The sequence below is a fragment of the Magnusiomyces paraingens genome, assembly GCF_902498895.1.
Source record: "Magnusiomyces paraingens strain CBS 517.90 genome assembly, contig: contig2, whole genome shotgun sequence".
Classification (NCBI taxonomy): domain Eukaryota; kingdom Fungi; phylum Ascomycota; class Dipodascomycetes; order Dipodascales; family Dipodascaceae; genus Magnusiomyces; species Magnusiomyces paraingens.
The window spans coordinates 1,310,001-1,324,816 of record NW_022474068.1 but is presented as its reverse complement, the minus strand read 5'-3'; the positions used below and the strand labels follow the sequence as shown (position 1 = coordinate 1,324,816).

The 14,816-nt window shown below is 41.3% G+C and overlaps 5 protein-coding genes across 5 annotated transcripts; 4 read left to right on the top strand and 1 right to left on the bottom strand.

Moving 5' to 3' along the window:
* Positions 1–350: 350 nt before the first annotated feature.
* Positions 351–2,558, top strand: SAPINGB_P002157 (uncharacterized protein; the record flags this gene model as incomplete). The annotated part of the gene is made up of 1 exon (XM_031996877.1): positions 351–2,558. The coding sequence occupies one exon, from the start codon at positions 351–353 to the stop codon at positions 2,556–2,558; it is 2,208 nt and encodes a 735-aa protein (XP_031852768.1).
* Positions 2,559–3,838: 1,280 nt separating this feature from the next.
* Positions 3,839–6,055, top strand: SAPINGB_P002156 (uncharacterized protein; the record flags this gene model as incomplete). The annotated part of the gene is made up of 1 exon (XM_031996876.1): positions 3,839–6,055. The coding sequence occupies one exon, from the start codon at positions 3,839–3,841 to the stop codon at positions 6,053–6,055; it is 2,217 nt and encodes a 738-aa protein (XP_031852767.1).
* Positions 6,056–6,485: 430 nt separating this feature from the next.
* Positions 6,486–8,136, top strand: SAPINGB_P002155 (uncharacterized protein; the record flags this gene model as incomplete). The annotated part of the gene is made up of 4 exons (XM_031996875.1): positions 6,486–6,516; positions 6,637–6,642; positions 6,712–6,796; positions 6,930–8,136. 4 exons carry the CDS (start codon positions 6,486–6,488, stop codon positions 8,134–8,136), a joined length of 1,329 nt encoding a protein of 442 aa, XP_031852766.1.
* A 489-nt stretch (positions 8,137–8,625) lies between these two features.
* On the top strand, positions 8,626–10,281 carry SAPINGB_P002154 (uncharacterized protein; the record flags this gene model as incomplete). Its single annotated transcript, XM_031996874.1, has 1 exon — positions 8,626–10,281. The coding sequence occupies one exon, from the start codon at positions 8,626–8,628 to the stop codon at positions 10,279–10,281; it is 1,656 nt and encodes a 551-aa protein (XP_031852765.1).
* A 1,836-nt stretch (positions 10,282–12,117) lies between these two features.
* On the bottom strand, positions 12,118–13,698 carry SAPINGB_P002153 (uncharacterized protein; the record flags this gene model as incomplete). Its single annotated transcript, XM_031996873.1, has 1 exon — positions 12,118–13,698. One exon carries the CDS (start codon positions 13,696–13,698, stop codon positions 12,118–12,120), a length of 1,581 nt encoding a protein of 526 aa, XP_031852764.1.
* Positions 13,699–14,816: the final 1,118 nt, after the last annotated feature.

Below are 14,816 nucleotides of genomic sequence, written 5' to 3'. Positions count from 1 at the left end.
ATTTTCAACTTTTAGTTAAAAGACCTTTTAAATGATTGTTTTTTTAAAGAAAAAAAAAAAAGAACCGAGGATCTGATCTCCATTGTGGGTTAAATTTTGGACTTTGTGTGGGGTCAAAAAAAGTGTCTATTGTGCGACCAAATGGAACCCCCGCAACAGAAAGATTCCATATCAATTCGATACAACTCAACCAATATTTTATAAATATCAGACCAATTTTTCATTTTTTTTTAAATTTTTTTTTTCATTTCTTTTCTATTAATATTTATCTTCTTTCTTTAATAATCTTTTAAATCTTCAACACTCCTTTAGCTATTCTCACTTTCTTTCTATAACAACATACTTCAACAATGGTTCTTCCTGGATCAAACTTTACCCCAGATGTCCAAAAGCGAATCCCCACATTTCCTGTTGAGTGGGATGATAGTGTGGACCCTAAGGGCCCCGAGTTTATGAACACTATCACAACTATTACTGCTGTTGCTGGCAAGAAGCAGGCTGTGGCATTGCCCGGTTCCGAAAAGCCTGGGTACTCGGCTGTGTATCGCAATGCACATAACCCCAAGAAGCTCGTGTCTGTGGTGCACCCAAATCTACGCTGTACCGATGATCTTTTCTCTGCAACAGTAAAGGCCAATCCCAACTCATTGTGCCTTGGCGAGCGCCAGTACAACCAAGTCACAAAAACTTGGGGGCCATACACTTTCCAAACCTACTCAGAAATTGACGAACGAGTTTCACACTTGTCTTCAGGTATCATCAACTTGGTTGAAAAACATGCCCACCAGGACCCTCACAAGGAACAGTACACGGTTGGTCTTTATGGTCCTAACAGTCGTAACTGGGTGCTTACGGATCTTGCAGCAAATAGAACTGCGGTAACTCCTGTTGCCTTGTACGACACTCTGGGCCCGGAGTCTACAAAATACATTGTCAACTTGACCAACATGCCCATCATCTTTGCGTCTATTGCACATATTCCTTACTTGTTGTCAGCCAAGAAGGAAATGCCAACACTTAAGGTCATTGTTTCACTCAACGAACTTGAAGATCCCGAATACTGGGAACATCCTGGTCACTCTAAGCGTGACGTTCTCAATGCCTGGGCTGAGTCTGTTGGCGTGACTCTTTATTCTTTTACAGATGTTGAGGATAGCGGCAAGCATATTCCTCGTAAACACCGCAAGCCCACAGCAGACGATATCTTTACAATCAACTTTACTTCGGGCACCACTGGCAACCCCAAGGGCGTTATTCTTCGTCACTCTGCTATTGCAGCTGGCGTGACCATCATCAAATACAATGATTTTTTCGACCAAGCTGATACTGACGCCTATCTTTCGTTTTTGCCTCTAGCACATATTTACGAGCGCTGCAACATACACGGGATGTTGTCTTCAGGCATCAAGGTAGGGTTCATTCGTGGTGATATTACTAAATTGTTTGAAGACATGGTTATGCTCAAGCCCACTTTGGTGTGCGGCGTTCCTCGTATTTGGAACAAAATGTGCACCGGTATTCGTACATCAACCATTGAGGCACCTGGAAAGATTGGTGAGATCACTAGGGAAGCATTTGAGGCCAAGATCAAGCATCTACGTGCGACTGGTGAGAGCAAACACCCTAAGTACGATAAGGTTTGGACCGACAATCTCCGCAAGTCGCTTGGGTTTGAAAACGCTAAGGTGCTCAACTCAGGGTCTGCACCATTGGCTGCTGAGAACATTGACTTGATGAGATGCGCACTGGGCATCAAGTTTTCCGAGGGCTATGGGTTGACTGAGACTACAAGTGGTATTTCAGTGTCTAATACTCATGATAACCATTCTGGGTCTGTGGGTCCCATCACGCCCACGACCGAAGTGTGTTTGCGTGACTTGCCTGAACTTGGGTACTCGATAAACGACAAGCCGAACCCACGCGGTGAGATTATGCTTCGTGGGCCGCAAGTGTTCCATGGGTATTACAAGAATGAGGAGGAGACTGTTAAGGCTCTTGAGCCTGATGGATGGTTCCACACGGGTGATGTGGGCATGATTGACGATATTGGCCGTATTTACATTATTGATCGCGTCAAGAACATGTTTAAGTTGGCACAAGGCGAGTATGTTGCTCCGGAGAGAATCGAGGCCTTTTATTCGTCTGCTTCATCACTTATTTCGCAAGTTTTCATTGACGGTAACTCATTTGAGATATTCCTTGTTGCAGTGATTGGTGTTAATCCAGAGCCTTATTGTACGCTGCTCAAGAATAAGTTGAACCTGGAAGTGTCTCCGACAGACGTTGATGCGCTGACAGCGTCGTTTAAACGCAAGGATGCTAGAGTGGAGGTGCTGAGACAAATTACGCAGGATATTAAGAGTGCTGGGCTTAAGGGTTTTGAGTTGATTAAGAATGTGCAGTTGTTTATTGAGCCTTTGAGTCCGGCTAATGGTACACTTACACCGACGCTTAAGATTAAGCGGCCCGACTGTCGTCGTTATTTTAATTCCGTGACAAGCGAGATGTACCAAGAGGGTCCATTGTTGGATTTGTCACAGAACAAGAATAAAATCTAAAGGGTGGAAAAAAAGGAAAAGTGCAGTATGTTAAAAAGTAAAATGTAGAGAAATGTTTATTATATATATGTCTACTAATAGGTCTAAAAAAAAGGATAAGATGGATATTCTAACCATCTTATCCGGAAGTTACCATTTGGAGATATCGGTCAAAAGGAAGTCTTTGATCTAAGATGTGCCGACTCGGAGACTTCGGAGCCAAAGGAAGTCAAAAAAAAAGAAAAAATTCCAGCAGGCAGAGAATAGCTGGATAAACGGTTATAGGCAAATATACTTTATTGGGACCGCGGTCAGTTATGGAAAAAATTTGTCAAAGCCCGGATTATTTAAAAGAATTATTTTATGGGAATTTTTTTAATTTTTTTTTTTTTTTTTTGATCTTGGATTCGATACTGGAAGGACCAACGGTACAATTCTATCGTATGTTTTTGATTAATGCCTACGGTCTTGATGCTAGGCATGACACCGGTCGGGACCTTAGGTCCTTTTGAGCTTTAAGTCCCGGGGGTGAATTTTTTATTTATTTATTTATTTTATTTTTGTATGGTTGTGGCCGTTGGACGAGTTTCCAGTTCGTATTATTTATTTATGGGCTTTTAATGCCGAGGGACCAAAAGCAGTTTAAGCCGAGCTTCCAGGGCGACCCGCCGAGGACCTTTTTTTTTTTCAGCTTAGCGGTTGTTACTAAAAAGGGTACAATATAAAATACAAAGGGCTTTAAGGTCAGATAGAAGCGACAGATTTCTGTAATTGGCGATTTCCATGGTAGAAAGTGCTTTTTAAGTACCAGTAGAGCCACAGGGCATGGCTGGACTGTTACAAAAGCCCGGAGCAACTCCGCCAGATTCTCCGCATTTTGCGTCTTCACGTAGTCCACTGGTAACACTCAACTGGCTCAAGGGGCCTTCCTGTAGCCACCGCACCGTACTCCAATACCCATCCACGCCCAGTAGACAGACGACGCCCAGCGGCCTGTGGTTTCCCAAATAGATATGGGGAAACTTATTTGATATATGATGAAAAAAAAAAGCGGGGAGAGAGAGAAAGAGAGAGAAAGAGAGAGAAAGGGATTGGAGGGGCAGTTGGTATTGATGTGAATTTTTTTTAATTTAAATACAGACTGGCATCCCCAAGTTTTTTTTGGGAAATTTCAATCCAAGTTTTTTTAAAATCTTTTCTTTCTTTTTGTTTCCTTTTTGTTGTTTTTTGTTTTTTTTTATTAGAAAGAAATTAATAGTTTTATTATTCTAAACCTCTATCATAAATCTTAAATTTAAAAAATGGTTCTTCCAGGCTCCACCTTCCCTGAACATGTTCAGAAAAGAATCCCAGTCTATCCTCCAGTCTGGGACAAAAAGATCAACCCTAATAGCTCCGACAAAGGTTTGATTGTTCGAATCGAAACGATCCGTGCAAAACCAGGCAAAAAGCAAGCCATCCCTATCCCTGGATCTGAAAAACCAGGCTTCTCAGCAGTCTACCGAAACGCCCACTCCCCAGACCGTCTCATCTCGGTCGTTCACCCAGACCTCGATACAGTCGATTCCACCTTCCAAGCTGTCGTGAACGCTAAGCCCAACGCGCTGTGTCTCGGCGAACGCACCCATGATCAGTCTTCAAAGACTTGGGGGCCCTATATCTTCCAAACTTACTCCGAAATCAACGAGCGTGTCAACCATGTGGCCTCCGGTATCATCAACATCGTCGAAAAGCACTCAGGCCTTGAGCCCCACAAGGAACAATACACTGTTGGTCTTTACGGACCAAACAGCCGCAACTGGGTCATTACCGATCTGGCCTGCAGCAGAACTGCTCTCACACCTGTTCCTCTTTACGACACATTGGGCCCTGAGGCTTCAAAGTACATTGTTAACCTTACCAACATGCCAATCATCTTTGCATCCATTGCCCACATCCCAGCCCTACTCGCCTCCAAGAATGAGCTGCCTACCCTCAAAGCCATTGTGTCATTTAACGACCTTGAGGACCCGGAGTACTGGGAGCACCCGGGCCACTCCAAGCGCGATGTCCTCAACGCCTGGGCCAAGTCTGTCGGCGTCTCGCTTTACTCTTTCACAGATGTCGAGGATAGCGGAAAGCACATCCCCCGCGAACACCGCAAGCCCAAGTCTAACGATGTCTTCACCATCAACTTCACCTCAGGCACCACTGGCAACCCTAAGGGTGTCATTCTCCACCACTCCACCATGGCGGCAGCCGTGACCATGTTCAAGTACAATGACTTTTTTAGCGATGACGAGACTGTCACCTTCATGTCCAACCTTCCTCTGGCACACGTTTTCGACCGTGTCAATGTTCACGGTATGCTTTCTTCTGGTGCTCGACTTGGTTTCTTGCACTCCGATGCTAGCCAACTCTTTGACGATCTGCGCACCCTCAAACCCACAGCCATGGTTGGTGTCCCCCGTATCTTCAACAAGATGTGTGTCGGTATCCGCACATCCACTATTGAGGCTCCTGGCAAGATCGGCGAGGTTACTCGTGCTGCCTATGCCGAAAAGCTTAAGAACCTCAAGACTACTGGCCAAGTCACTCACCCTGAGCTCGACAAGGTCTGGTCTGACAAGGTCCGCAAGCTTCTTGGGTTTGATAACACTCGCAAGGTCTTTTCTGGATCTGCTCCTCTTGCTGCTGAGAACATTGACTTTATCAAGTGTGCTCTTTCTGTACAGTTCTGCGAGGGTTACGGTCTGACCGAAACCGCTGCCGGTATTTCCATTTTGGCTGTTGATGATAACCAATCCGGCTCTGTGGGCCCCCCAACTCCCGCGTGCGAGGTGTGCCTGCGTGACTTGCCTGAGCTTGGCTACTCCATCCACGACCAGCCCCACCCCCGTGGCGAAATCATGCTGCGCGGCCCTCAAATGTTCCACGGCTATTACAAAAACGAAGAAGAGACTGTCAAGGCTGTTACTGAGGACGGCTGGTTCCACACTGGCGACGTTGGCAAGATTGACGACATGGGCCGCATCTACATCATTGACCGTGTCAAGAACATGTTCAAGTTGGCCCAGGGTGAGTATGTTGCTCCTGAAAGAATTGAGACCATTTACTCGTCTCGCTCTTCCCTCATTTCCCAGGTCTTTGTTGACGGTAACTCTTTCGAGACCTACCTTGTGGGCATTGTGGGTATTACTCCTGAGCCATATGCTGCTCTCTTGCAATCCAAGTTGGGTTTGAATGTCAACCCTAAGGATCTGGAGGCTGTTCAGGCCACCTTTTCTAACAAGGATGTCCGCAAGGCCGTCTTGACCGAAATCAACAGCCACGTGCAGAGCGCTGGGCTTAAGGGTTTTGAGGTCATCAAGAATATCAAGCTGTTTATTGAGCCCTTGAGTGCAGACAATGGCACTCTGACACCTACCATGAAGATTAAGAGACCAGACTGCCGCCGCATTTTTAACCCGGAGACGAGCGAGATGTATGAGGAAGGACCTCTTGTTGAGTTTTCTTCCAAGAAGAAGGCCAAGATTTAAAAAAAAAAAAATAGAAAAAAATAAAAAGTTGTATTTTTGAAAAGTATTTGTTGAATTTTTTTTGAATATTAAAAAGTTGAATATTGTAAAAAAAGAACTTGTGACTTATTATTTAAAACTTGGTCCTATTTTACTTCTTTAAGGAAAAAAAATAGTGGTTACCCGGCTGTTGAGTGGCCAAACCGCCAGCTATCCTCGGCCTCGCTGGCGCTTTTTTGGGTTCCTTACCTGCCGTAACCCCAGCCAAGTACCACCACCACCACTACCACCGGCTTTGTGTCTCGCAAACTTTTTTTTTCCCCCTTCTTTCCTTTATTTGCCTCCTTTCCTTTTTCCAATCACTTTTTTTTAATCTTCATTTCCATTTAAAAAAGCTTGTCTTTTAATTCTTTATCATAACCACTCATTAAATTCTCCTTCTTAGTTCACAATGGATGAGGAATACGACGTTATTGTCCTGGGTATGTACCATCACCAACCACAAATCTCCTTATCAATCAATCAATGTTGCCACCACATTCTTTATCACCTACAAAATTTATCATTACTAACTTTTTTTTTTTTTTGATTTTTTGATATAGGCACCGGTAAGCTTGATTTTTATTTAATTTTCTCTATCTTTAATATCAAATGAATCACTTGCTAATATCACTTAGGTCTCACCGAGTGCATTCTTTCCGGCATCATGAGTGTCGAGGGAAAGAAGGTCCTTCACATTGACAGACAAGACCACTATGGCGGGTGAGTATTTTTTTTTTTATTTGCTTGCTATATTTGCTAGCTTGTCAGCTTGATTTGATACCCTACAAATCTATACTTTCGTTTATTATTCTCCCAGCAACAGCAACTAACTTAACTTTATTTAATCCCACAGTGAGAGTGCTTCGCTTAATCTCACACAACTTTACAAAAAGTTCCGCCCTGGGAAGCAGGCCGAAGAGAGCCTCGGCCGTGATCGCGACTGGAACGTTGATCTCATCCCCAAGTTTGTCATGGCTGGCGGTGAGCTGACAAAAATTCTGACTAACACTGAAGTTCTCCCGTATCTTGAGTTTACCCAAATCTCCGGTTCCTATGTTTACCGCGATGGCCGCATTGCCAAGGTGCCGTCCACCCAGATGGAGGCCATTAAGAGTCCGCTCATGGGCCTGTTTGAAAAGCGCCGAGCGCGCAATTTTTTCGAGTTTGTCGGCAACTACAAGGAAGAGGACAAGAGCACACACTCTGGCCTTGATTTGGACAAGAATACCATGACTGAGGTCTACCTCAAGTTTGGCCTCGAGCCCGGTACCCGCGACTTTATCGGCCACGCCATGGCCCTTTGGACAACCGACGAATACTTGACAGAGCCCGCTCGCGAGACAATTGAGCGTGTTATCATGTACTTGCACTCGGTTGCACTCTACGGCAAGTCTCCCTACATTTACCCTCTCTACGGTCTCGGCGAGCTCCCGCAGGCGTTTGCCCGCATGTCGGCCGTTTATGGTGGTACCTATATGCTCAACAAGCCTATTGACGGGCTTGAGTACGATGCCGATGGCAAGGTGTGTGGTGTGCGCTCAGGTGACGAGGTGGCCAGGACCAAGATTGTCATTGGTGATCCCACATACTTCCCTGACAAGGTCAAGAAGACTGGTGAGCGTGTGATTCGTGCCATGGTGATTTTGGAGCACCCAGTCCCCAACACTGAGAATCTGGATTCGTTGCAAATCATTATTCCCCAGAACCAGGTCAAGCGCAAGCATGACATTTACATTGCCATTTTGTCTTCGTCTCACTTTGTGTGCTCCAAGGGCCACTACCTGGCCATCATTTCGACCGTCATTGAGACAGACGCCCCCCACGTTGAAATTGAACCTGCGTTTAAACTGCTGGGACCTACCAAGGACGTTCTTATGGGAATTGCAGAGCTCTATGAGCCCATTGACGATGGTACTAAGGACCATGTGTACATTTCCAAGTCATATGATGCTACTTCGCACTTTGAGACGACTACTGACGATGTTAAGGATCTGTACTTCCGCATCACTGGCAAGCCTTTGGAGCTTAAGAAGAAGAAGCCTGCTACTGAGAATCCATAAATACATTGAGGAACAAGAAAAAAATATGAATATAAATTTTATAAATGGTACTCTTGGAAATTGGTATTAGTTTTTTTTTTTTTTTTTTTTAATTATTTTAATCGTTTTACTCTAAGTGATAAATTTTATTTTTATTATTGAATAATTACAAGAAACTCTATTCAAATTGAGGGATCCAATTTGATTGCTTGGATTATGCGTTTTACGTCATAATTTGGTGGCCACTTGGGAAAAAAGTTACAAACCATTTAAAAAAAAAAAAAAAAAAAAAATTGGCCCCTTCCTTTGGCCATCCCTTCTTTTGAAAAAAAAAAAAATCGAAAAAAAAAAATAAAATAAAATCCATTATCACCATTTTCAATTTGATCTAAACACCTTATTTACCTGTATATACATTTACCATAATATTTCCAGCTTCTTAGCTTTTTTTTTATTTCTTATTCTGAAGTCATTTCTCTTTTTCTCTTTTTCTCTTTTTCTCTTTACCTAATGTCGCACCAGCACCAGCAGCAGTTCCAGTTCCCACTTCAGGCTCAACAAACCCATCCTGCTACAGCTGCTCCCGTGCAATCAAACGCAGCACCATCTTCATCCTCGTGGATCTCCGACCACTATTCTCTGTCCCATACAGAGTCTGCAGAACCTTCGTTTTCTGGAAACAATACCGACATGTTTCGAAGCTCTTCTCCTTTGCTTTCTTTCCAGTATTCCTCTTCCCCTTTTCCCAGCGGACCGGTAGGCTCCGCCACAGATCCTCCGGCAGCAGGACTGCTGGCACCGATAGTCATCACAGCAGCCCCAGCAGTCTCGCTTGTGGCTCCGAGACCTGTGCGTGCACGGCGTCACCAGAAATCCATCATAGCTGTTGAGGCTTTTGTTCCGCAACTGCAACCTTCACCAGCTAGCACCAATAATGATCCTACCATGATAGTTCAGGGAGGGCCGTTTTTCGAGCCGCAGCAGTACCAGCAACCACAACCACAACCACAACCATCACAACCACAAATCCAGATGCAAACTGCGGGCAGTAATAGTAGTAGATTAAACGAACAGCATAACGTGGTATGTAGCGAACTGGCGCAGTTAACGATCAACAGTTCCCAACGAGGGAAGATAGAACGGGTGGGACCTGGTAACGCCGTTACGCGTACTCATGTGCGTGCACCGTCTGCAGAATTTGCAGACGAAATACCTTTCCCCAGTTTTTCAAGCACCAGCACAGAATACGCAGACGGATCTTCAGGAACCAGCAGTAGTAGCAACAGCATTAACAACAACAACAACAACACTAATAATATTACCAGCACAATAGCGGCACCCATAACCCCAATATCTACAGGACTAAATACCGGCCGACGGCGGGCCACTACACACTCTCGGTCTCGGTCCCGTAAAGCTTCACTGCTTGAGCACTGGGATATTCAAAACATCAGGCTGAGCGGCCAGGATCTCGTAGGATCTACAGACGTGTCACTTTTTCTTCCCGCAGACCTTGGGCCACCTCCACAGACACCTGAAAGAAGAATTGGCTTCCACCACCGGACAGGATCCGGTGTTGGTGCCGGCGCGGGTGTGGTAGGCGCGGGCCCCAGTGAAGGTCTGCATGTGCAGACAAGTGACTTGGCACAGTTGCAGCCGATGCAGTTGTACTCGCCGACCAGTGAAGCTGTGGCCGAACTGTTCCAGATTATGCGCCACACAAGCTTAGCCGGGAACAATGGTGTTGGATCATCATCTTCTTTGCTAGCACCCGCTGCTGCCCCTGCATCTTTTTCTTCTTCTTCTGGTGCGTGGGGGTGCTGGCCCGGTACTGGTAATGGGTACGAAGGCTACGGGGAGCCTGGGTTCCGTCATTTGCGCACACCTTCTTCTTCTTCTTCTTCTTCTTCATTGTCATCGAATTTTGTCGGGTACAATTCGTTTGCCATGACTTCCAATACCAATTCTAGTAATGTCAGTGGCTATGGAAACAGTTTTTGGTCAATGTCATCTGCACAGTCCGGGTTTGTGCCACCGTCGCCCGTGTCGCGCACGTCGCGTAACCCGATTGTGGAAAACGATGCGTTCCAGGCCGGTCTTGGAGGCGCACCGTCTGCTCCCACAGCCGTGGGTGGGGGCATTGGTGGCTTTTCGTTTCCTTCTTAGAAATAAGATGAAGATTAAGAACTTTCATATGACTATTCATTGAACTTTGGAGACGTTTTGAGACGAAGGGTTTGATATTTTTTTTTCTTTCTTTCTAGTACACAAAAGCCCTGAACCTTTTATACGAATTAAAATCACATTTTAAAAAAAAAAAAAAAAAAAAAAAAAAAAAAAAAGAGGGGGCATAAAATCATTTACGCTAAATATCATCTGGACTATTATTTTTCTTTATTTTTAATTGATTTTTTATAATTATGCGACTATGATTAATTCATGAAGAATATCTTTCTTTTCCTGTATATTTTTTTATAAGTTTATATAATTTTCTATAATTTCTTTTATACATATCCAGTTAACTTGGATTCTGAAGAGTTTTTTTTTTTTTTTTTTTTTTTTTTCCCCGGTAAATCCTACTAGAAAAAATACTTGTGTGTTTAATGTGCATTTAATAAAAGTCTTGGTTGTATTTTACATTACCTTACTTTTATTGATGTCACCTCCAGAGGTAATATAATTATTATATAAATACAATTTTAATATAACTATTTTTTTTTTTGTTTTTTTTTAAAAAATACTTTAAATATAAAGTATTTTTTTTTTTGAGTGACTGCCACAGTACTTAATTATTATTATTATTTTTTTTATATAACCCAAAGTTGAGAAAGTTGGTTTTTGAAAGAAAAAAAAAATTTTTTAAGCAGTTAGTCTTGTGCATTAAAAAAAATATATATATATATAACAATAATACTGGAGAAGGAGAAGGAAGGGAGGGGTTGTTGTTTCCCCGGATTTTGAAAAATAAAAAATAAAAATTTTAAAATATATAAATAAATAATCCCCGGTTGGAATAAATATAAAAGGAATAAATGAATGACTTTTTTTTTTTAAATCTTTTTTAAAAAAAAAAAAAAAAAAAAAAAAAACAATTTACCAACAAAAGTAATTAGTAATTTATATAGAAATATATATATATTCTTTTCTTTTTGTCCCGGAGAATGTCAAGACTTGAACAAATAAATTAAGTTATAACGGAAAAAAATAAAAGTAATTCACAATTTCTCTTTTTATAAAAAAACAAAAAAAAGTATCCAGTACTATTTTTTTGAAAAATCATTTTGTTTCTTATTTTATTTATTAATAATGTTTTGTTTTGTTTTATTTCAGTTATATAATCGGAGTTCTCATACAATATTTTCTTTATTTATTTATTTATTTATTTCTTATATATATATATATATATATATAATCGTTTTCTTTTTCTTCTTTTCGGAATTACCTGAAATGTCTTCTTCTTTTTTTATCTTAAATGTAGATGGTTCCAAGTACCCAAAATATATACAACAATAACAATAATAATAATAATAATAATAATAATAATTCTAGTGCTCGGGCCGTTATGGCAGCGTGGTTGCTGCACTCCGTGGATATTGCGAGAAAGAAAGAGATACTTAAAAGATTGTACATGTGTGTAACTTATGGGCACGATTGCGTAAGGAAAAGAAGGAGGGAGGGAAGTGTGAAAGTTTTGATAATAATAAATAATCAACTATAGAAAACTTTAGTAGGTGACCCCCATCTTCATCTTCGTCTTCATCTTTTTGTTAAACTGTTGAAACTTCTATTGCTTTTTTAAACTTGCCCGTCTTTTCCCCCGGAACAAATTCAAACTACTTTACTCTAAAAAAAAAAGATTATCCGAAATCTTTTGCTTTTAGTTTTTTTATTTTTTTACAATTTTTTTAAATATTCCCTTTTTAATTTAATTTATTTTTATTATTTTAAAAAAATCATAAGTCATTACAAATAAAAAATATTTTCTTTTATATAAACACTTGTCTAATTCTTGGGGTTGATCTTGATTCTGACAGCCTTGGTCTGAGTGTAATTGTCAATGCTCTGCTCACCCATTTCACGGCCCATACCAGACTGGTTGAAACCACCAAAGGGAACAGCCTCGTGGAAAGCATTGTAAGTGTTGACCCAAACAGAGCCAGAGTGGATTCTGCCAGCAACATCAATGGCCTTGTTAATGTCCTCAGTGTGCAGACCGGCACCAAGACCGTACTCAGAGTTGTTGGCAAGGTCGACAACCTCAGAAACAGAAGAGAACTTGGTGGCAACAATGACAGGGCCGAAAATCTCTTCACGGACAATGCGCATATCCTCCTTGACATCAGCAAAGACAGTAGGAGCAATGAAGTAACCAGGACGGTCAAGACGCTCACCACCAGTGACAAGACGAGCACCTTCCTCCTTGCCGAGCTCAATGTACTTAAGAATCTTGTCAAGCTGAGCCTTAGAAGTCTGAGAACCTTGGAAGGTCTCATTGTCAAATGGGTCACCAACAGAAATGGCCTCAGCACGGGCCTTCAGGCGAGCAATAAACTCATCGTAGATAGTGTCCTGGACGTAAAGACGGGAGCCAGCAGAGCAGACTTCACCAGAGTTGTAAAAGATACCGAGAGCGGCAACCTCAACGGCAGTGTCAAGATCAGCGTCATCAAAGATGATGTGGGGGGACTTACCACCGAGCTCAAGGGTGACCTTCTTGAGGTTAGACTCAGCAGCAGCCTTCATAATGTAGCGGCCAGTAGCGGTAGAACCAGTAAAGGCAACCTTCTTAATTCTGGGGTGCTTGGCAATGGCAGCACCAGTAGCGCCAAAGCCAGAAATGATGTTAACAACACCGGCAGGGATGCCAACTTCCTGAACAAACTGGGAGACGACGAGAGCGGAAAGAGGAGTGGACTCAGCAGTCTTCAAGACAACAGTGTTACCAGTGGCAAGGGCAGGGCCAATCTTCCAAGACCACATGAGAAGAGGGAAGTTCCAAGGAATAATTTGACCGCAAACACCAAGAGGTTCACGGGCAGTGTAGGTGAAAAAGCCGTCATTGGTAGGGATTTGGGTGCCGTAGATCTTGTCTGCAATACCAGCATAGTAACGAATAACCTTTTCGACGAGAGCAACATCACCGCGGGCAAGGGTGAGAGCCTTACCGTTATCAAAGGACTCAATTGAAGCGAGGAGCTCAGCATTTTCGTGAATCTTGTCAGCGAGCTTGCTGAGAAGAAGGCCACGCTCGGAGGCAGGGGTTTGAGACCAAGACTTGAAAGCCTCTTCAGCAGCCTTGACAGCAATTTCAACGTCTTGTTCGGAACCCTCATAAACCTCAGCGACGGTGTGCTGGGTAGAAGGGCTCTCTACGGTAAAGGTCTTGCCGGATTGAGAGGCGACAAACTCATTGTTGATGAAGAGACCAGTTGGTTGGTCGTATTTAATGCCATTGGGGAGAGTGATGGGGGTCTTAAGGGGGAGTGCTGAAGCAGAGTAGAATCTGATTGAGGAAGCAAAGACGGAGCGAGCAGCAGAGGAGTTTCTAAGGACTCTGGCGGCTTGAGTGAGAGATCTGCTCATTGTGATTTTATGAATGGATGAATGGGGGTATTATTATTAAAAACGAATTAATGGGGATATATATATATATATATATTAGAGTAAAAAAAAAATAATGATGAAGAAAAAAAAAAGAAGAAGAAATAGAATAAAAAAAAAATTTAAAATAAAACATGAGGAATTTAGGTGATATTTATAATAATTTGTATTTTTTTTAAAAAAAAAAGAAATATATATATATATATTAAAAAGAGAGAAAAAAAAAAATAAAAGAGGGGCGAAGACCTAAATGATTGAGTGGTGATATGATGAAATCAAAAAAGTTCTTAGGTTGTTAAATTAATAAATTAATAAATTAATAAAAAAACTGGTAGGTGTGTGTGCGGCGTTGCAACTATTTTTTTTTTCTTTTTTTCTAGTCAATAAAGTTGAGGTATAGAAAAAAAAAAAAAAAAAAAAAAAAAGCAGGCACCCCACGGTGATTAGAAAGAAAGAAATTGTGTGTGTGTTATTTAATATTATTATTATTATTATTAATATTTCTAATATATATATTAATATATAAAATATAAAATATAAAACTTAGTCAGAAAGATGCCTTATACTTGATAGTTAAACATAAAAAAAAAAAATCCCCGAGACTTTAAGAAAAAAGACTGTGGTGGCGGTTCCCCGGAGACTCAGGAGCCGCCCCTCATGGAGAAATTTCAGTGATGGTAAAGAGGAAGGGAGTGAGGAGGGGGAGGTGGAGGGCAAAGGGAGCAAAGGGAGTATGTGATTTATAATACTAATACTAATAATAATATTAAAATAATATTTTAATAATAGAAATGAAAAAGTTCATTTTTATTTATTAATTTATTTATTTTTTTATTTTATTTTAATTTTTAAATTTTTAAATTTTTAAATTTTTAAATTTTTTAAAGGTTTGTTTAGGATTTTTTCAGAATTATTTATCAATAAAAAAATATATATGTATAACAAAATAACAAAAATATATCAAAATGTAGATTTTATTATAAATTTTAAAAAAAAAATAAAAAAAAAATAAAAACTCAACGCTTTTGATTGCTTTTTTATTTTTATTTTTATTTTTTTATTTTAATTTATTTGTAGGTTTGAAAGACTTTTGATAGTTG